Source organism: Platalea leucorodia, assembly GCF_965183815.1.
Source record: "Platalea leucorodia genome assembly, chromosome: 1".
Taxonomy (NCBI): Eukaryota; Metazoa; Chordata; class Aves; order Pelecaniformes; family Threskiornithidae; genus Platalea; species Platalea leucorodia.
In genome coordinates, this window is record NC_138823.1 from 50,659,973 (window position 1) to 50,684,441 (window position 24,469).

Sequence of the window (24,469 nt, forward strand, 5' to 3'; positions counted from 1 at the left end):
ATTTATATATTTGAAAATTTCTAATGGATTAGAAAGGTATGACTTCCCTGTATTGACACTTTAGTAACTTATCTTTATTTTTATAATCCTTGGAGTTTTATAGTACTCTAATTATTTTCATCAATTCACTTGTAGCTTGGGAAACAAGGCGCACAGATTTATGATTCTTAGAATTGGTCCTACTACTTTTTTATAAGAAGAGGTACAGTGTTCGTCTACCTTCTAGTCATCTTACAGGGTAGTTTATTTTAATGAAAGATTGAATTTTTTAGCAAGTTGGACCTTTTCCTTGCATTATTTTCAAGAATCTGAAATGCATTCACACAGGTCTTTGGGCTATTTCCATATCTAGAAGTTCCTATTGCTAAATTATTTTCTGGTAGTACCTTTTTGGGTGTTTTTAATTACTTCCTCAGTTCTCTCAGTTCCCTGTGGTTTGTGAAGTCTTGAAGGTTTTTGTATCTAATGGGATTTTTAAAATCCTTAATACTTTTTTTCCCTGTGCTTGAATGTTTGTGCTCTCACTGCTGTTTTTTTGATCACTGCAGTGTTTGTCTTAATGTTAAACAATAGTTGTTTTGAAAACTTCCAGAATAAATTTCAGAATTGAAATATATAGTTTTGTCTCAAATAACCTTTGGAGTTTTTTTCGTCCATCTTTCCATGCATAAGGGCATGCCCATGTTTGTGCAGTAACACCTGCAGGAAAGCTAAAACCTAGGTATGATCTAATATTTGTTAGTACTTCGTAGTATTTTTCATTATCAGCATGTTTTGTGAACATTGGATTTACTAATGATTTATACTTGGAATCTAAGAAGTTGATTTTAATTCTGAAAATATTTCAACTTGGATGTTTTTTGGCTTTGCTCTCTTTGCTGAAATGGGGCTGCTGTTACGCTCTGAACTCTGGCTGCTCATGTGGAGGTACCAAGTGTTAGGTGCAAAAGTAGGATGATAGCGAGATTTTGAAGGTGAAGGAAGATGTAACTGAAGCGGCCTTACTTTGGTTGCTCACTAGTGGAGGAACATCAAGCAAAACAGAGCAGCATTTCACTCACTGTTCAGAGAGTAGGGCTGCCTTTCACTCTTACCTTTCCTACCTTCTGCCACTTCTGCTATGGGATGAGGAATAAACTTGCTTATAAAAGGCCATTCTCTTCATCATGGAAGAGTGAAAGGAATTTAGTAAGAGAAGTCGCCTACTTGTTTGCGTTTTCCTTCATCTTCTTCCTTCCTCCTGCTGAAAAAAGCCTTCCACTAATTTCTGGAGGTATTTTTAAAAATATTGTGGGAAAAATAATACCTGCCTGAGGTGTTTGAAGAAATGTTGAGAACATAAATTAATACCATTCCCCCCTTCCTCCTGGGGAGTGAATACATGTACGTGTCTCTGCATTACCCAGATGTTGCCATCTCCAAGGCCAAAAAGGGGTCCTGCCTTACACTCATTTGGAAAGCGTTACTCTTTTCTACTGTATTACAGCGTGTCTTTATGAATGTCCTGATGAGTAGGTGTAGGTATAAGGGGGGGCCGGGCTAGATGGGTACTTAGGGATCACCCCGTTCGTTCTTTCTGTGAAGAGAAATGTTGAAAAATACACGTTTATCTCACGGGAAGGGTTTTGCCTAAATAGTTACAGCCTTTTAGAGGGGGTCCTCAAAAGCCAGAGACCCAGGCGTTCGCTCTCACAGAGATGATTTTTATTCCCCTGAAAGCATTTGGCTAAGGTATGTGAGGAGGATCGTACAGTCTCGCAGGTGTTTTTAATAGGAAAATGAAGCTGGCTTCTAGCAGTTTCTGCATCTCCTTACATTGCCGTGTGTAGAACCTAATAGTAAATTCCCCCTTGTATTTACTGTTTTTCTTGCTCTCCCTCTTTGAACTCTCAAGGTTATTCAGTTATTTTCCTCACAATTTCATTAGGAAATTTGCCAAAAACATCCTTTCTAGGCAGCTGTCTCTGGACCTTTGGAGGCCAGCACTAATGTGCTTTCAGTCTGTAGGGGGTGTTTGGCACGAAATTATGAACTAGGCCTTCAGCGCTTCGGGGGAGAGAGGGGAAGAGATCGCAAACGTTTTACCACACCCAGGTGCAAATTTTTGCTAGTCTATGAGCATTCAGAGGCTTTCATCTCTTGTTGTACCTGTTTTGTCCCGGTGCAAGGTCTGTTAGCAGCAACAAATTGTTGATGTGAGAGAATTGTAAGGGAAGAGTTATTTTTCTGTTCGCCAAATGTTGCTTTGAAGGAAAGCTTTTGTGTGTGGGGGTGGCAGCGACTCTGGCAATCTTAAACTGTCCAGATATAATTTTTTAATGAGGCATTGATTTGTATTTTTTATTTCAAAGCGGTGCTTGAAGGTGCTGTAGTGTTGTCTGCATGTAATACTTCATGTAAATTTGATTGAAATATTAAACGTTTTGCCGAAATTAATGCTGGGAGGAGTTAGACGTATCGGAAAGAGCAAGAAACGCGTTTCAGTGCTTTCTTTCATACCCCGCTTAACGATATAGGCAAGCGCTGTACCATATGTACATATAATGTATTTGTCAGACTAACTGCTTCTCGTGTTTGACTAAACTGTCTCCTTTCAGCCACCCACACAGAATATGCCTATGGGTCCGGGAGGGATGAGTCAGAGCGGCCCTCCCCCACCTCCGCGCTCGCACAGCATGTCTTCAGATGGTATGGTAGGTGGGGGCCCTCCTGCACCACACATGCAGAACCAGATGAACGGCCAGATGCCTGGTAAGTTTTTCTCCTCTAAGACATTAACACCAGCGTTGCCTGGCAACTGAAACGACATGGGGGCTCAAGGGATACTAGATTGTTGATGACAAAACTGCTTTGAATGCCCCCGAGTACAAGCTCTCTTAGAGTTTGTTAGCTACAGAGCTACGTGACCTGTATTCAGTGTTTATCAGGCTGCCCTTGGGCTTTGATGTAGCTGACACACAGCATTCCTCTGATGAACAGAACTGGCTAAATTTAGTCTGTTTGAAACCATGCAGTACAGCTGGCTTTAGAAGGCTTATTGGGGAAAGGCATTGGCCTGTGGCTGAGTGAACGCAAATACTTCCATAAAAAGACAATGTGAAATCATCGTAGCCAAATAATTAGATAATAATAAAATAGATATATCTTAAAGAGGACGTTTTGAATGTGGGTAAATGTTAAAAAAAAAAAAAAAAGAAAAACAATCGCTTTTATACAGGAAGTCATCCAGCTTCCACTAATCCTCTGTGTTCTTTATTATTGAAGATGTGTTGAATCGTAAGGGATTTGTAAAGAAATGGCCTCCAGATTATTGTTCTAGGTGTAAATTTTAAGTCACTTTTTATGCCATCCTGTCTTCTAATAAAAAGAAAAGTGCTTGGGAAGTCAGAAACAAAGCAGTGAAACAAGATGATAAAATTCCACATTGTGCCTACCGGTACTGGCTTTGGGGTAACTATTCCCTTTAGCAGTCAGATCGGAATGGAGTAGGCCCTGGAAAAGCTTGCTTCCTTATACAGAGGCTGTTTTCCAAAATTTCTACTCATAAAGTCATACTGCCTATTTCATGTGAATTGGCTTTCAGCTTAAAATTGCATTCCCAGGATTGCTTTTGTTCAGGACTCCTTCATTATTTTTTTTTTGTATGGAGGAACTTTTTGTACAAAAGGTCCTCAAGGTATTGATTCTTCCAAGAAAGGAAACTGCTGTCAAAGGGTCTTTGAAAATTCATCTCTCAGTGGTCACAAGGATAAGCTGCACGACAGCAAACACAGTAAATAACTATGCAAAACTTAATATGAAGTAAAAAATGTAATGATTGCTGTAGTCTCTAGTTTCTGTGCAAATCTTGATAAAATGGACCTGATAGCGTTAGGGACAGTTTTTCTGAGAAGAGTAGCTGAACAGCCTCCAGAGGCTGTGTGTAAGAAGTGTAATAAAAGATGGAGAAAAGAAGTTAGTTTCATCATACATGTTGGTCATGGTCTGCATTTGGAAGTGGAAAGAGAAATATATGCTGCTCCCTAAGTAGGGCAGAGATATTCTAGTTGTGGAGTCCTCTATCCACCTAAGATCCATCAACTCCCATGGAGAATAGCATTGCCTCTCACAAATCAGTCTCTTTGACCCTCTAGTGTAATCATATTATTGTTATTATAATGATCTTTTCCAAGGAGAAGGATTACTAAGTCACAATGTGAGCATAATGACTTCACTGCAGAGCCACGGGGGAGAAAAGTCACTCCTTAAACATACATATTTTGTAATTAGATAGAATAAGAAAAGAGCTGTTATGAAAATATGTGAAAGGTAAATAGGTTTGTTTTGGTATTCACCTAGACAGATACTTAAATACAGTTTCCAACTAAGCTTTAATTTAGCCTTTCTTCCAACATATTCCCTTTTTTGAATGTCTCTTCCTTCCCTTCTCTGTTTAAGGTTGTCTCTGAGGATGTGAAGATAAACAGCTTAGGATGAGGGCATCTCTAATATCGGAAAGGCATGCTAAAATAATTTCATAGTTAGGCATTGGAGAAGGGGAAACAGAATCATCTTGTTAAGTGGATAGCTGAATGATTATCTTATTTTTTAAGTGTTTGCTAGTTTGCCTGTATGTGAGCCTTTGTGTATTTCATAGACATGTATTTGTAGTCATTTCTGCAGTGTATCCATTTGCTTTCTCTTTATAGGGCACTTACTCTAAAGTTATGTAGACACTTTGTAATAGAAGCCAGCTACAAAACCTTAAATATCTGAAGAGATGATCTGTCCAAAAGGAATAAAGTCATTAAGGTGCAAACCGAGAGACTCCAGGGTCGGCAACCATGAGTTGACTAGCCTGGAAGAAATAAAATGCAGGCTCCTGAAAATACCAGCTAAGGATTTCTGGAAGGCCTTATCTGAGTAGGGGCTTCCACAGGACTGAGTACGGGTGGAAGGGTTGATGGGAGGAGTAAAAGAACTGCCTAGCGATGGTCAGGGCATGAGTTGATTTAAAGTTCTGCTGTAGACCTGTCACATTACCTAAAGGGCAAAGGATGATTTTTCTCATACTTGTGTTCTGGTTAATAAAGGACCTGAAGTGCTGCTGAGGCCCTTAATTGCATCCCCTGACAAATGAGTGTCTTTATCCTCTTACCAGGGAAGACAAGTCATGACAAACGGTTTTCAGCCTATGGTGGAATTGAGTGTTTTCTGTACCTGTGACAGATTATGGCTTTTACCTGAAAAAATTACTGTCTGAAGAGTTACATTCACTGAGAGTTTGTGTGATGCAAAGTAAGGGTGGTCTGGATTTGGAAGGGGATGATGAACTGGGTTTAGCTGGTGGCAAGTTATCGTCCCGATTTCTTGAGCTTGTTTATCATATGTAGAAAGTTGAAAGGTAAGACTAGCCGTAGGGTTCCCTGACCTTTGTCCTGGCACTGGTAGGTCACCTTCCGGAATAACTGGTGCTCGTGTATTACCAACAAGTTCTCTCAAAGTCATCTTTCCTTTCTGCAAATGTAGTCTCAAATACACTTGGCTCTGAGAAGCTGTAAGCCAGCCTTAGGTACTGTCCGTAAGTGGTTAAGAGGAAAAAGGACTTCCGTTTATAGTCAAGATAGATACTTATTCCACTAACTTTATTATAACACAGAATGTAATTAGTATGGCGTTTAAAGCAGTTATTTTAATGGCAGACATGCACTTCATGTCTCATTCATATTTCATTCATATTCCATTCTTCCTATTTCATTTATTCATATTAAAAAAAAAACCAAACCCAACTGTTGTGTCCTTATGTGCAGGAGAACCTTTAAGTATTTTGGCAAACTATAAAAAAATTTATTTGTAAAGCGTGTTCTTACTATTTTTCATTTGCAAGGATTTTTGATATTGTGGTCTTAGCTTTTCCTCTGTCCTTGTCTTCTAGCTTCTGACTAACAAACTACCTGATCTTGACCCCAGAACATAAGCATGCCTGATGTTTCGTGTGCCAGCTTTTTCTTAGGAGTGCTTTCTCCTGTTTTGGTGCTACTCGAGACGTGAAGTGTGAATCAGCCTTTTGGAGAAGGTGTTTTATTTTTTCAGCTTCTTCTCTCGCGCGATAATTTTTGCCTTCCCTGTTTTGGTTCTTCCGTTACTGGTTTTTAAAAACTTATTCCACTGTGCGCTTGGCTAGCTCTCTGAAATCTATTATTGACAGTTTCTTCCTTTAAACAAAAAGGAACAAAACCACTCCCAGACCCTGACTTTCTGGCACTAACCCTGTGTATTCCTTCCTTTTCTTAGGAAAGACATTAAGAAAGTATTCTTCCAGCAGTCTTGCAGTAGTTGCTTGCTTGGCACTACAGTCTGGAGCCTTTCTTCACCTCAGCTTTACTTTAACACATTGATGATTGATCTCATGGTTAGAGATGATTTCACTTTTTCAGAATTAAGCTGTCTCCATGTTCTCACTATTACAGAGTTAGGCAGTGTTGGCATCTATGCCATGGTCACAATCCTATTCACTGAGTTAGTTATTCTGTATTTGTGGTGGATCCACCTTTGTACAATTCAGCAATCTCTGCCCACCTTGTTTTGCAGGAGCAGTGAACTGCACCTATGATACCTCTTTTAGCTTTTTCACTTTCCTTGATAAAATAAGCTTATGTGTTCATTTCAGTAAGGTGCCTTGAAAAGGGCAAGAGGGTAAACATATTCTTAAATGTATTCTCTGTTTCTTACTGGCTTTTAGTAGCTGTGTTCCTTGATCATTGTTATCTTCTGCATCTTTTTGTTTGCAGGTCAGTTGGTATTGCCTCTGTGACCTTGTGTACAGCTCCTCTATGTCCTTATTTTAGCCTTCATTCTGTCTTAGATTAGTGCAGTTGTTTCTTTAGCCAAGACAGGACTTGGGAGCTGTTTACATCTGAAACCAGATACTTCCCCCCCCTGCCTCGCCCCAAGGAGATGTGTAACCATATCACTATCTTCCTACAACTGTACTGGCATAGTTTCTTTTAGGTTCCTCTTCTAAGTTTTCTGTATTTCTTATTTTTTTGTAGCTTAACAAAAACCCTGTGGCATGTTTGGCAACTATGGCATCTTCTCAGTGAACTCTGTATATATCAACACTTGCCTTGTTTACAGTTGACCTGCTCTGTCACATGCTCTGGTTGTACATATCTTTATAAACTCTTAATGTGGTACTTGTCATACATATAATCCTTGCATTTCATTTACTTTTTTCATTTGTCATATTTATATCCAGTCACAGCTCTTACTAATTTTACTCCTAGTAGCTGCTAACTTATCCCAGCTGAAGTAATGAGTAAACTGATCAGATGGTATTGTGATGTTTATATGTTTTAAAATACCCATTGAGAGTAGATTTAATTCAGAGAACAGTCCAATTCCAGCCGATGTTGTCAAGAAGTGAAATAAAGGGTGAAGAGATGTAGTTGGCCTCATGGGTATATGAACAGGTTGCTCTTCCTTTGAATCTTTGCAAGCATGAGAGGTGAGCTGATAATTTGATGGCTGTCCTTCCAGTCATCATCTCCCACCCAAGTAATCTGTAAATACAGTTGCAGAATATTGGCTATAGGTTATATGTTCAAACAATGTTAAATATGCCTTCAGCTATTTTTATTCTACATGTATTTGTACCATGTCAATGTTAATACTGCCTGACTTTTGGGAAAAGAAAAAAGTTAACTGTTACTTTCAGAGAAGTGTCTAGTACGGTTTGTTTTTAAATAAACTGAAATGTTACAGCTATTGTAAAAATTATATGTGTAGCTGTGATAGAGCTACCAAGCTGTCTGTTAAACTGATACCATGCAATTCAGGTTGAAATTCAGGGTGTGTTGTGCAGGTACTAAAAAGACTAGTTTTGCATATGATATGGATATAAGATGAGCTGTATGATATTTTACACCTTTGTTTTAGTAGCTTCAGCTGCTCAACAAAAGAAAATGTATTGCATAGTGGAGCTGAACTTTTTTGTTAACTATTTTTTTTTTTTTTCTAAATTTAAGTTGGTCATGAACAAACTCTGTTTTAGCTTTGTTTTAATGTAATTGTATTTAGTAACTTTTATTTAGTTTTGTGATTCAGTATGTCTAATTTGCTTGTTTTATGATACTTAATGTAGAACCTTTCTTCCTTATTTTTCTTTCTGAAGGACCTAACCATATGCCTATGCAAGGACCTGGACCTAACCAACTCAATATGACAAACAGTTCCATGAACATGCCTTCAAGTAGCCATGGGTCAATGGGCGGCTATAATCACTCAGTGCCATCCTCACAGAGTATGCCAGTGCAGAATCAGATGACTATGAGCCAGGGACAGCCGATGGGCAGCTACGGTCCCAGACCAAACATGAACATGCAACCAAACCAAGGTAAGTGAGGTGCTTGTTAGCTTCTGTAAAAAGGAAACATCTTGGTTACAGACTTCTTTTAAAGGTCTTTTCTTGTAGATTTCCTTCTCTAAATGCATTTGTACCCATGTTTGGAGGACTCTACTTCTCCTTTCTCCTGTGTGTCAGTGACTTTTTATTTATTTGCAGACATTGAACTGTTTTCAGGTATTGTGTGAGAATCTGGGAATGGATCTGCTTTCATCAGTTATAAGTTTGAACTACTGTTTATCTTTCTCAGACTTTACACTTCTATCTAAGTGTTATTATTGCTGGAGTTGATAAAATACATCTCTACTCTGAAGTCTCTTGGGTAAATTGAAAAATTAAAGTCAGGTAGCCCTCAGATTTTTGTACCTAATTAATCTTTGTTCTCTGCTGCATGCTGTTTTAGTGTGGAATGTCTGTTAATCTTAAAGAAATAAAATTCAGTTCCAGGAACAAATCCGCTACTCCCTACTGTTTTCAGGAGATGTCCTTGTGTATGTAGTAAAATTCAAAACTAATTTTGTATCTGGGATATTTGCATAGCATAAACAAATGATGTATCCTGTTGACAGTATGGTCCTTGTTGAAGTGCAAGGACATTGCAGAATTAAAATATTACATTAGAGTCACAATAGACCAAATTATTAAATCGTATGTATACTGCATATTCTTACAAATGTGCTTTACAAATCAGCAAGCAGTATTTTCAGTTTACCTGTTAAGTCTGTTACTATATTTGGATCTGGACGTACTACCTGCTAGAAGACATACTACAAAATTAAAAAAAAAAAAAAAAAACTTCTGCCAGGTTACAGCAAGTATAGTTTTTTGTCCCAGTATGTATGAACTCTTATGGCTATATTAGCTGAAGGATATGACTTGAGTCGAAGTTTTCATCTCTTTTCTGATGCTGTAGGAGAATGTATTTTTTTCTAAGGCTCCCTTCCTGATCGTTGTAGAAAAATAATCCTCCAGTGGCATAGGTTCTTCTTATTGCAGTATACTTTTGTTGAAGGCCAAAGCTCCACTTTGTTAGGTAGATACCATTTGTTCCTGAGGTGTTCAAACAGACCAGATCACATTGATGAGTTTGATTATTAGATCACAGAAAGGTTCAAAAGAAACAAAAGACTAAGTTTAATGAGAGACGAAAAATGAGTCAAGACGAAACAGCTGTTTCTGCAGTTTTCTTGGCAGTAGTGAAAGTGGGAAATCTGAGTCCTTCATTGTCCACATTGTTAATGACATTTTTCATAAAATTTAACAGCAGAGGAAACAAAAGATAGGCACATAGCAAAGGAAACCGTCACAAGTGGGAAGAGTTTTGACTGTCTCTCTGAACTGGCAAGTTAGCTGTGTATTCTGTGCAATACACAATGGAGTAATTCTGTAAACATTGTAAGATGCTTTAGAAAAGTCCTGTGCATGCTCAGTTGAAATTTCTTAGTTGCAGAGAGTTAGCAATAAACATGTAGCAGTATGTGTGAGGGAGCCATCCACTAAGTCGCTCTACAGAAAACAACTTACTTTGTATGAGTGGCTTACAATTTAGGACTAGTGATTATTCCATCTCAAAGTAGTGTTCTTTACTCTTCCTCATTCCCCTGCTGTATTTTCAGTACTCTGTCAAACTTGAAAATTGCTCATTAGAAATTAGGCAGAAAGACATTTAAAAGGTTTCTGTTCTGAACAAATAATAGTATTGAAGTGTCTTTGGGGAATAAAGCAGTATCTAACCAAATTATGCGTTCAAGAGCAAAAGCAAAATCTCTAGTTAGAACAAGAGCTGGTACCATTGTCTGCATTTAGGTCCACAGTAAGCTTTCACATTGAGTAATTCTAATTTTGCTAAATTTTGGCCCTTTAGACTGAGACTTTCTCCATTCCAAATGTCTGCTTCGAGGCTGATTTTTTTTTTTTTTTGCAAAAGTTTCACAGAAGTGGAGAGCCATTTCTAACAGTAGGGTGAAAAATTACGTTATTTAATATGTTTCAATGTCCCTCAAAAACATGAGTAAATAGAGCACTTCTTATGTAAATGTAGGAGTGCAGGTGCCCCTTACTTTAGAGCAAGGCTTTGAAACTTGTCTGTTATGCCAGCAAGGTGCTATTTGATGTTTCAGTGAAAATATTGTCCCAAATTAGTAAAATTTTAAATATCTGTAGGGGAAGAAGTCTTTAAATCTGAAGATGTGCATGTTTGTTACATATTGGTAGCTAAGGTTTTTGACATAAGAATATTCCCAGTCAGGTCTACTTAATACATTTCCTCCATTTTCTGCTCTTAGTTGTTGCATTTGTATTGAGATTTGGTGACAAATTAGAGGAAATATTTTTGTATCTTCACTCTCTTGTGACTCCAAGACAGCAGGTGAGAGAATGGCAGAGAAATCAGTGAGACCATGAGAGATTTAGATAGGTAGCCAAGATCCCGTCGGGCTGGGCAGAGGGTCCCAGCCAAGCAAGGACACTGCAGGCTTCTCATCTAAGTGAAGAAACAAGAATGAGCAGAATTGAGGTGCAGTTTAACAAAAAGGGAATAAACAGATTGTGACTTGAAGATTTCTTAATTGGTAGCATGTGCTCCCATTCAGAAACAGAAATAAACTAAAATTTTCTGAACCTCTGTATTGTTGTCAGGAGGCATTTGTGAACCCCTGAGCGCGCATTGTTTCTTATAAAGCAGTGATCCATATGGAGAATGAGAGATCCTACTATATCTGTTAGTTAGTAACAGCACTAGCTGAATACAATGCTAAATATTCTGTAGGATAAGGCCCTAGCATCTCAAGGTGGCTGTTGAAAATTAGTAGATGTTTTTGACCTTAATCTTTCCCTGCATGGGTTCCCCATCTGTAGAGGAATGAATCTGATGATAAGATTACAACATCATCTGATTTCACAGGAGTGTTGTGAAGTATATTCATTATGAAGATTTGGACATTTTAGTTACAAGTGCCACAAGAAAACCCATGAGTAAATTAATAATTCTGTCTTCAGTGTTTGACTAGGCATGGCATCTTACATGAACAATCAGGCGGAAACAAAATATTGAAATAGCTTTTCAGTGAATAATATTTACCGTGTCCTGAATGAGGTCAGTACTTTTAGAAAAAAAGCATGCTGTCATATAATAGATAAAGACAGCATAACACACAGAAAGGTTTGATCTAACTTTTGGGTGGTTTTAACATAACTTTTTATGTGCATTTTCTAGCAAAATATCTTGCTGTATATACACATTTGGAGGCAGATGGTGTTAGTAAGAAAAAATGAAAAAGCACTAATTAAGAAATAAAATGCATAGTAACAGAACTGATTGTTGGATTTACTTTCTGTCTCCACTTCGTACTCGTTATTGATTTGTACTACTTTATAAAATGCTAGCCAGAGGAATATCTTAAATGAGAAGCAAAATTTTCATAGTATTGTTTTTATATAGTCAGTCCAGTTAAAATAAGAATCTTAGACATTTTGGACTTAGGAAGCAGAATGTTGTAAGTGGAAGATTCTGTAGACGACTCTTGATTAAAATACTGCTGTAGCAGCCTGGGACATCTGCAAGGAATACTGGCTACTTTTTTGGAAGAGAGAGGAAGCAGCAGGAGCTGGGTGAATGTGGGATAAACTCCTTCCTTATGGGTGCATTTCTTCTTTTGTATGGGAGCTATTTCTGCTGAATGAAATATTTCACATCTTGCCAATTTTTGACTTTTCAGAGGGGAGGTGTAAGCACGATTTTCTGGAAACTGAAACTTAACATGCAAATTCCTCTTATCTTATATTGAACAGATCTTTCACAGTCAAAGAAGAATAATAAACAATATAATTCAAATACTTTAGAAGTAAGGACCAAGAAATCATAGCTTGGCCATCTCAGAAACTTGGTTTCTCGGATCCTTTTACTAGGATTCTGTTCCTTTGCTAGAAGTGCTTGAAGCAAAGTTGCCAAACTCCCCAGTTTGTGTTTAATGTTGCTTGGGGTGAGGGAGGGGAACTAGCTTACTTTTAACACAGCATATCATCTTGACTTGATCATTTGCAGAAGACCAATTGTGGAATCTGGTGCTGAGATTTTTTCAAAGACAGTTTCATTTATATCAACTTACAAAAATTCCATCGAAGTTTCAAACTCTTTCAATTACAAGCAAATACGAAGTGATCATGGAGACAGCAGAGACAAGGCAGGTGCAGAATTCCTGTTCTTTTGTTGTCCACATAAAGAAAGGAACAAAGATAGGAACATCCAGTGTTATCTGAAATATAAACATATTCAGTATATGACAGATCAGGATAAAATGATTTCTGAGGTTGAGGACCTTTTGTGAACGTCTTGCTGTCTTTTCATTCCCATGTAAGCAGAGGCTGTTAGTTTCAGTACCTCAGCTGCTTACAGTAGCCACGATGTCATGGACAAAGCAGGGCAGTCTCAATTTTTTGGACATCTAACCTATTAAAGAAAAATGAAATTGCCTCCACATTCTGAAATGCCATCATGCTATAGCTGGATCTGTAGGATGTCTAGCTGTAGAAGACACTGCGGTTCTTCTATCTGGAAAAAATAAAGATATAAACAGGTGGCACAGTGCTTGTTCTTTCATCTTTCTTCCCTAGTGTAAAACATGAAAGGCCACGTTGCTAACTAAGGAATTTTTTTGTATGACCTATTTTTATGTATTTTTTCCTCAAATGACACCTGAAATTATGGTTCAGTTTGAGATGAGAACTTTGTGGAATAAGTGAGTGTGGAGAAGTTTCTACTACCTTTAATTTGCAGCCTAAATCATACATTAGGAGTAACAAAAAGTTTTGTATCCTCAAAGTCTTTTAAGCTAGTGTTTAAACTGCCCTTCATGTTAAAACACCTTTAAGATTTTGGTTCATTTGACCAAGTACATCTGAATTGCAGCTTTTGCCAAGAACCTTGAGAAAATTGAAAGTTAAATTTACCCTACGGTAGGGTTCCTAAGCTAGCTCTTGCAAGAGTTATCACCATCACATATGTTTAAAGACAAGCATTTTTTTGTAAACATGAAGAAAAACAACAAAAAAGTTTTTTGCTGAGGGCTGCTGCATTGCTAGGTATATATTTTGTTATTTATGTAACAGTGGACACAATGACGAGATTTACCGTGGTATATATGGCATGGCGCACTTTGCCACTCTAGATGTGGATATCGGATTGCTTCATTGATATGAGCGCACATTGTGAAATGCCTAAAGAATAGACCTCCTCTTAGCGACAAAACTAACATATTTTTGAAGACTGAAGAAACCATAGCTTGTACTGCTGCTTTTTGGTTATATCCAGCTGCTCCCATAGCTTTTTAATCAGAACAGCAGAGCCACCAGTTCATTTGTGAATATGGTTCCTCACTTCTCTGCTTCTTTAGAAGTTTCAACCTTGTCAGCGGTTATTCTTGTCCTCTCATAGCATTTGCCACCAGTATCTTGAGTTTCAGCAGAAGAGACAAAGCTAAGGAGACATTTTAAAACTGCTAAGTTTTTCTGCAGCTCTTTCATCCTCAGTGCACTTCTGGTCTCAAATTTCTTAGGTTTATCTGGGACCCACTTGCTGGTTTGCATTTCTGTTTCTCTCTATTCATCTTACACATCTGAAGACCAGGTTGTCAGTTTCTTGAAGTCATTTCTTGTCAGGAGACTGCCACCAGGTCAGTGCATTTTTAAGAAGATCAGGTACCAGCCCATTTTTACTTAAATCCACATACCTTTTCTCCCCTATACGCGAGTTCTTCTTATGAGACACTGGCTGGAACAGGTTTTTTTCATTTAGTAGGTGTAGATGACTTTGAAGTGAGGAGTTGAGGAAAATGTTGTGTATTCTTGATAACGTAGACTATTTTTTACTTAAACTGAACAATTAGCAGTTCAGTTTTCACCTATTGTCTGGCTTACTTTATACATTCACTTATCCCATAAGACTGATTTGGTTCTGCACTGTGCATTTTTCAGATGCCTGATTAATGACTACCAAAATTGCCTGCACTCCTCACAGGACCTACAGTATTATTTCTTAGCTTCTTTTTCTTCAGACTTTTATCCCAAGAATGCTTCCAGTGTATTGACATGTGATGGCTGCATTCTGAATATACAGAAACATTTATAGGGCTTTTGTACTGTTAAAGTTAAAATAGTTTCTTGGAAAGACAATAGTCTGCTTGTGTACTTGCATATTTGCAGGGATAGTCCTGCACAATATTTTCTTGGACTCATTTTGGACTCTGTACAAATCAGATATTTTTGTCCTCTCTGGAATAAACAGATCTAGAAATTCACAACAAAATAAGAGTTTTTAAGGAGAGTTTTTGAAAGCAGTGAGCATTTTCTTGCAGCGCACAGTTTTGTGAACTTCTGTGTGTGAGGTCTTATCTCCAAGTAGTTTGTTGTGACCTGATTGGAGATTCAAGAGCTGTATTTTAAGTGGGCTGTAAAAAATATGCGCTACAAATATTAGAATGTCTTAGATCATGAAATAATGGTCTTAAGTTTTGACTGAAGTTTTGTGAGGGGGTTTTCTAGGTTAGTTTTATGTCATCTTAAGTATAATACGATGAGTAAAAATAGCTTTATTGTAGCCTTGATTTTTCGAAAGAAAAAACAAATTCGAAGTTCCCTCACCCCTGAAAACTACCACATAAAATGATTCTGTTGTGTGAGACGATAGACCATGGTTCTTCTTCTAGGTAGCTTCTTAATAAGAGAGAGATGTGAACCAAACTGGAAGGAAGCCAGGCACTCCGTTATTAACACAATACACAGTCTGATACAGGGTAGTGAATTCTCATTGTGGCTCTACAAAGCGTTAATGAAGTTCTAATTTAAAAAGCAAACAGAAAACCTCTACATTGCACCACGGGGACCCAACACATTTTATCACATTGTATTGTGACTAATATTAATATTGTTAATTAACAAGCTTTCTTGAGATCTAGGAATATTATGGCAACAAGTTTTTATTTTTTTTTTGAGGCTGCCTAATGTTTCTCAGTACCTCCAAACAGAGGAGCAGTGAAATGGAATGATCTAAATTACCTACTCGTTCAGAAGATCAAAAAATGAAATATATTTTTGCTAAGTGAAAAATAATTACGGTATCTCAATTTAAACAATTTTTTTTACTTTAAAGTTGGGACATGGACACTGCCATGCTGAAGGATAGAAGCATGACTGGATCATTTTAAGAGTGGCCAATATTTATCTTCAGAGGAAAATGAAGCTTAACAGAACTAAGGCCACTTTACTTCTCACCGAGAGATTCAACACAGGGGTTTAATGGGATTTAACTCACGCACTTTAAATTCATACCATTAATTAATTTGGCTTAACTTTCTCTTGTAACCCCACATAGACAGGATCTAAGTGACTATGTGTTCCTTTCCTTACATAAATCCATTTGCAGTATTGACTGCATCCAGGTAGTTTTCCAGTACTGCGGTTTTTATGTAGGACTTTCTGCTTGTGCTGTAGCACCTAGTTATTTAAAAATATTAAATGCAATGGTAAAATCTAGCATATAGAAAACTAGATGATACCTTCCTCTTTCTCCTGGGATGGGGCTAAGGAGTGGCTGTGCTAGTTTGATGTTTTGATTGTTTTGGGGTTTTTTAGTAAGATTAGTTACTTGTTGTCTTTGTAGTTTATAAAATAAATTAAAAAAGGGGGGGGACGACAAAAAAAGCTTTGGGCTTCACCATTATAAATTGTGCAGTATGTGTTAAGTGGTTTGAATTAATATGTTATAAAAATATGTTGTTTAAGAAGCTTAGCTTCTTGTCACAACTCTTTTCATATTTTTAATACTGGAATAACTCTCTTCTGAAGCGGTACTACAGAGGAAGTGAGGAAGCTGTTCATTGTTAAAAGTTACATCAACCTAACCTGCAAGCCCATATAATGAAATGGCATAATCATCATTTTCATTGCTGTATGGTGTCAATAGGGTGCTCTTTAACTGTCTGTTTTCATTACTGAAGTTTGCATTTCTCCAAGGTCAGCCTTAACCAGATTTTCTCAGCTGATAAAACATGGACAGTACTTGATCTTCCCTGGTCTCTCCCTGTGGCTCATAGAAACTTGGTGCAGCTTGGTATGACAGAAGATATTTGTTACTGCTTGGGACTCTTCAGTGGTGGGCAGAGCATGTATTCCCGTGGGCCTTTCTGCATACTGCCTGTTGTGTGATTGCCTGACTCACTGGTACACGTGGTTTGTCTTTGCAGGCTAAATAAAATTGTTTATTTTGTGATAACAGCAAAGTGGCTCGTTGATGGACTATAACAACAACTACATGTGTATTAAAACTATGCCCCGAGGAGTTCACGATGTTAAATAATTTTTCTATGGCTTATCTAGGTTTCACCATCAGGTTTTCATCTACACTTTCTTTGCAGATGCTTTTTGAAACAAACAAATAAAAAATGGTAAAAATGTTTCAGTTATCTTTGTGCATGAGTAAACTACTGTCTGTGTAGTTCGAAGAAAAATGATCCAGAAAGCAGCCTTATTTAGGCTGAGTTCTATTTTGTAACTTGGTTACTAAATTGATTGCCTGCATTTGCATAGGTCCAGAAACAACGAATCCTTATGAGAGCACTAGAAATACAGAGCCTTTTTGGGTCCATTTTTAAAGGTTGGGTTTTCCATGTTCTTGTGTTACAGAAGACTTATTTGCTACTTTTCCTTTTACAGGTCCAATGATGCACCAGCAGCCTCCCTCCCAGCAATACAACATGCCACAAGCAGGTGGCCAGCATTACCAGGGGCAGCAGCCACCTATGGGAATGATGGGCCAAGTTAACCAAGGAAATCATATGATGGGTCAGAGACAGATTCCTCCATACAGGCCACCACAGCAAGGTAGGACTTCACTTCAGTGTTTTTATATTGATTTTAAATAACCATCTTTAAAACTATTTTAAATCACTTCCTTGCTTACACCAAATTTTGATCAGATCATTGGGTATCACAGACTTTGTTTGCCGACTCTTTTTGTTACCCTCTTATGAGTGGTTCTTGCAGCAGCAGATTACTGGTATCACCATGAAACGTGAAGACAAGTATTTCTTTTGTTTTGAGTTCTTTCTGACAAAAAGTATGTAAAAATATGCATCTCAAATATGCTGATGCAGAATTCTGTTTCAATATTTAAATGATAGGTATAGAAAAGGAACAGAGTACCTGCTTTGTTCTGAATTTGTTCAGTTACAAAAAAGGAACAACGTTCTACAATCTTGCTTCTTTTTTTTTAGTCCTTTTAGAAAAGGAATAACTTTATTTTTTAACACCTTAGTCTTTTATACGCATGTTCCTAAAATGAGCTCAAAACTGAAGTTAGATATATATGTGCTCAATCTAGTGCAGCCAAACAACTGTGTGTGTGTGTGTATTTATATAGAGAGATATATTTAATTTTTTTTTTAAGTAAATCAGATTACATATGTTGTCTGAAATGCAACGATATGGGTGGGGAGTACATTTGAGAAATATTTCTCATACTAAAATCAAAAATTAGCAGGCTTTATAACAGAGAAAACAAGTTATTTACGTATTGACTGGTTGTGGTTTTTCAGGCCCACCACAGCAGTACTCAGGCCAGGAAGACTATTATGGGGACCAATACAGTCATGGTGGACAAGGTCCTCCAGAAGGCATGAACCAGCAATATTACCCTGATGGTAATCTCTCATAAATGTTAACTTTCCCATTTTCTATACCTGCCCAATATTAATGTAGTCATATGGCCAAAATTAGGGAATGGGGCAAGAATAGTCATTGAATATCATACCTTACATTTACAAAACCTTCCAAATTCGGAATTGTTACTACAGTTTAAGTTACTATGACTAGTTAATTTTACAACTTATTCAAAGTATGTAACTTGTAATACTCCCATTTGAAACTCTTAGCAGCAGTTTTAGTATCTCAAAGTGAAAATTCTGTAATTGGTTTATCTAAAAGTATGGAGGGTTCTGTAGCGTATCTAGTATAATTGAGATGAATTAAAACAGTCATACCTTTATTACAAATAAGAGAGGGGGCGATATCCTTTTGTTAAAGATTTTATTGAAGTGGAAAAACTTGGTGAAAAAATACGATTTTTCTGTAAATATTCTATTTTTTTAACTTAGTGTTTAGTTTTAATATGTCGCACAAATGTGTTATTGCTGCTATGGATGGTATGGGCCTTGAGCTTAATTTTTACAAAGGAATAAAATGGTCCCTGCCCTGAGGAGCTTGTAATTGTGAGTCCTCTTTAGAAGTCCCTCCAGTGCGTTCAAGACAAGACCATAACTTTGAATTGCATAAATCTGTCCTGCCTCTTGGAATTTAGAGTGCTGAAGGCTATTGGATTGTGTTTTAAGTTAGAAAAGTTGCAATTAACCTGTTTTTAGGCTCAGCAGAGACTGGGTGAACAAAGATGCTGACTCATGACTACTATGATAACCGTGTGTGCACCTTAACGGTATCTTATCAAGTTCAAGGAATGTGGTAGATGTTAACATTTTGAAAATGTATACAAAGCAAAGCTGTGTAGTTGCCAAATCAACTACTCATTGCAAATAAAAGGATACAAGTTAGTTGTTTGAATTTTAATTTCTGTTAAATTGATTTTAAGATACATCAAGCCATGTCTATACAAGCTTACATGTGTTATTTCTGGAGATTTATGTGCAGAGTTATTTTACAAGTTGCATTAACTTGTAATTATTAAGCTCTCAGTTTGGACCTTTTACGTTATACACATGAACTTTAGATGGTTACAGGCAATTTACTGTAGTAAGGGCAATTGGATGTTACCATCGACAGCTCTGTGGCAGCACAGGTTACTTCTCTAAGACCTATTCCTTCTAAAGATTCATTCTTTATCATTACCTCATTATTACTCTTATATAGAATGTAAAGAGACTGTAAGACGTGTAAATGGTTATGTATTTGTATTAGATTCAGTCAGTGACATAAGGTGCAGTTGCAGAATGAATTACAAAGACCACTTAGTTTTAGAACTATTTTCTCCTTTCCTTATTTTTATTCCAAAATTTTATTCCACATGTATATATTTTATATAATTTTATTTCAAATTTAAACAAAATTTTGGCTTGTTTTCTTGACCAAGTTAGCAATAAGATATATTTTGGTCATCTGTAAGGCAAAATCTATTTGTTCTAAGAACAACAACAGGTGGGATGCTTACTGCATGTATTGGTTTCTTTATCAGAGATACCTGTAGTCTCTGAAAAGGAAGGTTCATTTGTAATGATCCTACTCAGGACTGGAATGTAAGAGGAAAACTCATAGGAATTCTGTTTGTAGGGAAAACCTTGAGAATGTTATTTTTCTGTCACTTAAAAGCAAAATTTAATGTAGACTGTGGTTCATAACTTCATTGAGCTTTATTTGTTATATTTCACACTGCTTTTAGCATATGCTTTTGAATTGGAGATCAGCAGAACAGGTGTTAGACAAAGTATGATAATTGCTTTCTTTGTTCATTCTAATTTAATTCAGGTTATTTACATGTGAAAGGCCTAAATGCTTTCATTTTTTTTTTTGAGTGAAAGATAAAGTACTTTTTTTCCCCCCAACAAGGATTATCAGAAGGTTAAGACCATCCCTTGCTGTGATGTTGCTAAAACTACTGCATTAAGCCTTTTTTTTTTTCCTGTCACATGTTAATTCAATATGAAAGGAAATCATATTAATAAATCTTTGGCTAATACAATTGAAAATTCTTTTTCATGTATATCCAGTTGAAAATTTTTTCATTTTTCTGAGAAATGAAATATTTTAGGGTTTTCACTCAGAGGCCATTAACGTTTCTTCCTGTCTCTTGTCGAATTGATGTAGGTCATAATGATTACGGTTATCAGCAACCGTCGTATCCTGAACAAGGCTACGATAGGCCTTATGAGGATTCCTCACAACATTACTACGAAGGAGGTATCTATATACCTTCACACACATACGCACATACATTCCCTTTCCTCCCCCACCCGCAACGGGAACAAAAATTCTTGCACAACACGACTTATACCCATGCAAAGCTCTTGTAGAATACTAGTTGCTGGCTGTCTTGAAAATCGCAGGGAACTTGAAGCGTTCAGAATAATTTCTTGCAAACACCTAAAATATATAACCACAATTTGCCATTTCTAACAACAGTAAAATGACTAAAACACTCTAGAGATTTTTTTTTTTTTTTACCTCAATGGAAATTTTTATTTAAACATAAATTTGTTGGTTCAGTTGTATATCTTTTTGTGTGTGTATATATTTTGTATAATTATAGTGCCGTTAGGAAACAGCTTGCTGATCTTGTGTAGCTAGTCTGTGCTCTTGTAGCTGTCCTTAATTTTGTCTTTTTTAATTTTATTTAGCATAGTCATGATCTTATGACTGTGATGTTCCAGTAAATGTAATGCTCGTTTGGCAGAGATGCTGAAAATGCTGCAGTTCAACTTTGCAAAATTGGCTTTAACTGCAGTTTGTTTGGCCGAATTCCTTCTGTTTGGTTTGAGTTTTCTTCGTTTTGTTCAGTTTTTGAAATCAGTATTGCATTTTCATTTTGTTCTTGTGTTGTTGGCTGTGCATCTTAGAAGGAAAAAATTAATAAAGTAGGTATCTTTATAAGTTTTTGCTTTCTTGCAATCATCTTACAGGAAACTCGCAATATGGTCAGCAGCAAGATGCATATCAAGGACCACCCCAACAGCAGGGTTATCCACCACAACAGCAGCAATATCCAGGCCAACAAGGCTATCCAGGACAACAGCAGGGTTATGGTAAGAACCTGAAGGCACAAATACCAATCACAGAAAAGACTAAGAGAGATCCTCATATGTTATTCCATCTCTCTTTTACTGGGTTGAAAAGCCAGGCTTGTGCAAAACAGCTGTATGCCCGCAATTTCGCTAGACTAAACCAAGAAAGCGTAGAAGACAGCATATTTTGGGAAGTAGATCTGTTGGCAATCCAGGACAGTGTGGTAGCACAGAAAACCGAAGGTGACTGGACAACATTATAACACGTCTCTAATTTAGAAAGATCTAGAAAGAATCTGCTATTTTCTGTCCTCTCTAGGTGAACACAGTCAGGAGGGCACAAAGATAGCAAAGAGCCATTTATACCCTTTCATCCTTGGATTTGCCATTTAGAAAAAAATATTTTAAAAACTAGTTTAAAATTTCATCCAACATACATGAATCATTCTTCTAAAATTCTTGTACTGACCAGTAAGGAAATGAATATAAGCATTGCCAATGCAGCTTTCAAGAGTGTTTGTCTTCTAAATTTGCAGTAGTAGTGCACACCTTCTGATGTATAGCAGGAATGAGAAATCCTCTGCCACAAGTGAGATAATGTAGTCCTTGGATTCAAGGAGAACCTCCCACGCAGGAAACTTACAGTAGTGTAATTTTTGTGCATTACTTATGAAAACTTGAGGTCAGAAGAGCATACTGAAAATACTGCTCTTTTAAGTTTTACTTGCTTGCATATTGTAAAGCTGTACATATTTATCTCAGAAGAAAGAATCTCTGAAATCTAATTCCATATATTTTAATTTCTAGCTTTGTTGCAGGTTAAGTGCTAAAACTTTCAGCATTGTGGGTATGCAAGGAAGTGCATGGCTGGTTTGTTTGCCATGTAGATAAATGCCAGATTTGCATTCAATCCAGTTATGTTGAGAGAGAGTTAAGTTTTAAGAGCATCCACTGAGATTTAGCAAGTTTTCTCCTCTTGGAGGCTATGGATGAATTGATAGTTCTAAAATAATATTTACGTACTTACATTCTGCTAAACGTAACATAGGAACAGAATGAAGATCAGAGTGAAGGTCCAGCTAGCTTGCTATTCTAACTTTTGTAAGTAAAGAAATAAAATCTGGCTTACTCTGAAAATTTAGGTAAAGAAATAAAATCTGGCTTACTCTGAAAATTTAGGTAAAGAAATAAAATCTGGCTTACTCTGAAAATTTAGGTTAAGAAATACTAGAGGAAAGGGATGAAGAAATCTGTAGGAGTGACTTACCCACTCTAATTTGTAAACCCAAATAGCATAATTCTCAATTTCTACTTTTTAGCAGAAATAGATACTGAAGTTCCATTTTTATTTTATAAAAATCTGTCACTGAATATTTAGAATTCAAGTATAAAGAACTATCATGAATAAATAAAACCAAGTTTCATTTGTCAGATGAACACAGCACTTTTTAGGATGTAGTATCCTTGCTCAATTTAATATTTAAATGGTTTCTAATTTGCAAAAATAAATCAGCATCCCAGTCATTATTATCAATCTTTAAGGTTTTGTTCCACTGTAGAATGCTGAAACTGCATAGTTCAAGGGGATTTGAGGCCTGAGAAGAATGGTAACAGCCTATGGAGCTTTTCTTCTCCAAGTCATCTTTTAGACTGTCTCATAGATCCAGAATTTACTGAAAGAGTTACCAGCTGATGTCATCCTAATGTCCAGTGCCTGGAGCTAAAACTAGCCCTCTCTAGCACTAACATTATTGCTGAAACACACCTGTTTCTTCTGAGAGGAAAAAAACAAACAAAAACAAAAAAAAGTGTTGGTTTGGTTAAAAGAAAGCACTTCTGAAGAGCTGCAAATCTTCCTGACTCTGCCAGTTTTTAAGGGGTGGTGTTGAAAAAGCTAACTTAGATCCACTGCAAAAGATCCGTATGGAGTGTCACAGAAATACACAGTACACCATCTCTCCCAAGGTAGGAGGGGATGAGGTTAATTTTGTCTGGAACATGCCTGTACTGTTTGACGGCAGTAATGTGCAGCTTCCAATGGTAGGCAGGCTGAGTCCCTGTGAATAGTAACAGAAAGAGTTTGTATTGACAAAAGAACTGCTTCCTTTTACAGCCAAAAAAGGCTGGTGCCAAAGTTGGTTGGTTTGTTTGTTGTTTTGGTTCCCCCCCCCCCCCCCCCCCCCCCGTCCTTTTCCTGGAAAGTTAAGATGACCAGAGGAGCATGGAGTAGAGGGTGCTTTTTTCCATCCCACAATAGCATTTACTGGTTGTCACATCTCACATTTTATGCGTGTAACTTGCTTGCCTGATTGCCTGCTGTGGTGTGTGCCTGCTGTGGAACTGACTTTCTGGCAGTGCAGTGCTGCTAGTCTCTTCAGAAGGTCCAAATGCTAAATGCAGCTGATCATCTGCCTGCTCCTGGCATTATGAAGTTCTGGAACTGGAGCAGCTTACAGCAGGAGGAGAGTGTGCCTCCCTAAATCCTGGAAAGCGCTCATGTTTATGATTTGTCATTTCTTGCCTTATTCTTCTCTGTCCTATGACTTCATGTGTGGAACTACATGCATTGGTAATAAATAATGAATATATAAATAAAGGTAAACGTTTCCGTGGTTGGAGCACAGGCCCTGTCAGCTAAGGTGCTTTCCAGGGTGAGAGGAGGACCACTGATCCCTGGTGTGTTTTTAGGTAGGAAGAGACCTAATTGCACAGAAGTGATACTTCTTAGCCCTTCTCAGTTGTAAAATTCAATGCTTTTACTGTTCTCTTCTTCCTAAATTCCTCAAGCAATCTTTTTTTTTTTTCCTTTTTTCATTTACATTTTAATGATCTCCAGGCCCGTCCCAGAGTGGTCCAGGACCTCAGTATCCCAATTATCCACAAGGACAAGGCCAGCAGTATGGGGGATACAGACCCACACAGCCTGGGCCACCACAGCCACCACAGCAGAGGCCTTATGGATATGACCAGGTATTCTTTCATTTGATGAGAAAGTTGTGATTCTTACACGCTCATTTGATAATCTTAGTTTCATGTGGACGTTTGAGGACATGGTCTCTCAGGTGTGTATATACAATCCTTACGGACTTTATTTCCAGGTGAGTTACCCAGAATCATTTGTCTGGAGGTGTGATTAGTCGTTCTCTTCTGAGTATACAAAACGTTAATGCAATTTGGCAAAGTGAGGTACCCCAGACAATATTTTTGGACCTTAAAAATTAAGGTGCTCTGTTTCATAGCCTCATGGTGAATGACTAATACGAAAGGTTCCTAAATCTCATGGTGGATCATCCGTCATTACTGCTCTGCA

General features: G+C 37.3%; 1 protein-coding gene across 3 annotated transcripts in view; it reads left to right on the plus strand.

Annotated features, from left to right (window-relative positions):
• Positions 1-24,469, plus strand: part of SS18 (SS18 subunit of BAF chromatin remodeling complex) — a 44,562-nt gene that overhangs the window by 16,535 nt on the left and 3,558 nt on the right. The window contains exons 4-10 of one of the 3 annotated variants that reach the window (XM_082321367.1): positions 2,598-2,751; positions 8,153-8,374; positions 17,090-17,257; positions 17,971-18,075; positions 20,246-20,338; positions 21,058-21,180; positions 23,996-24,129. In XM_082321367.1, coding sequence (XP_082177493.1) covers positions 2,598-2,751; positions 8,153-8,374; positions 17,090-17,257; positions 17,971-18,075; positions 20,246-20,338; positions 21,058-21,180; positions 23,996-24,129 — 999 coding nt within the window. The remainder of the gene's footprint in view (positions 1-2,597; positions 2,752-8,152; positions 8,375-17,089; positions 17,258-17,970; positions 18,076-20,245; positions 20,339-21,057; positions 21,181-23,995; positions 24,130-24,469) is intronic. The other 2 variants (XM_082321368.1, XM_082321369.1) reach the window with 2 other exon arrangements.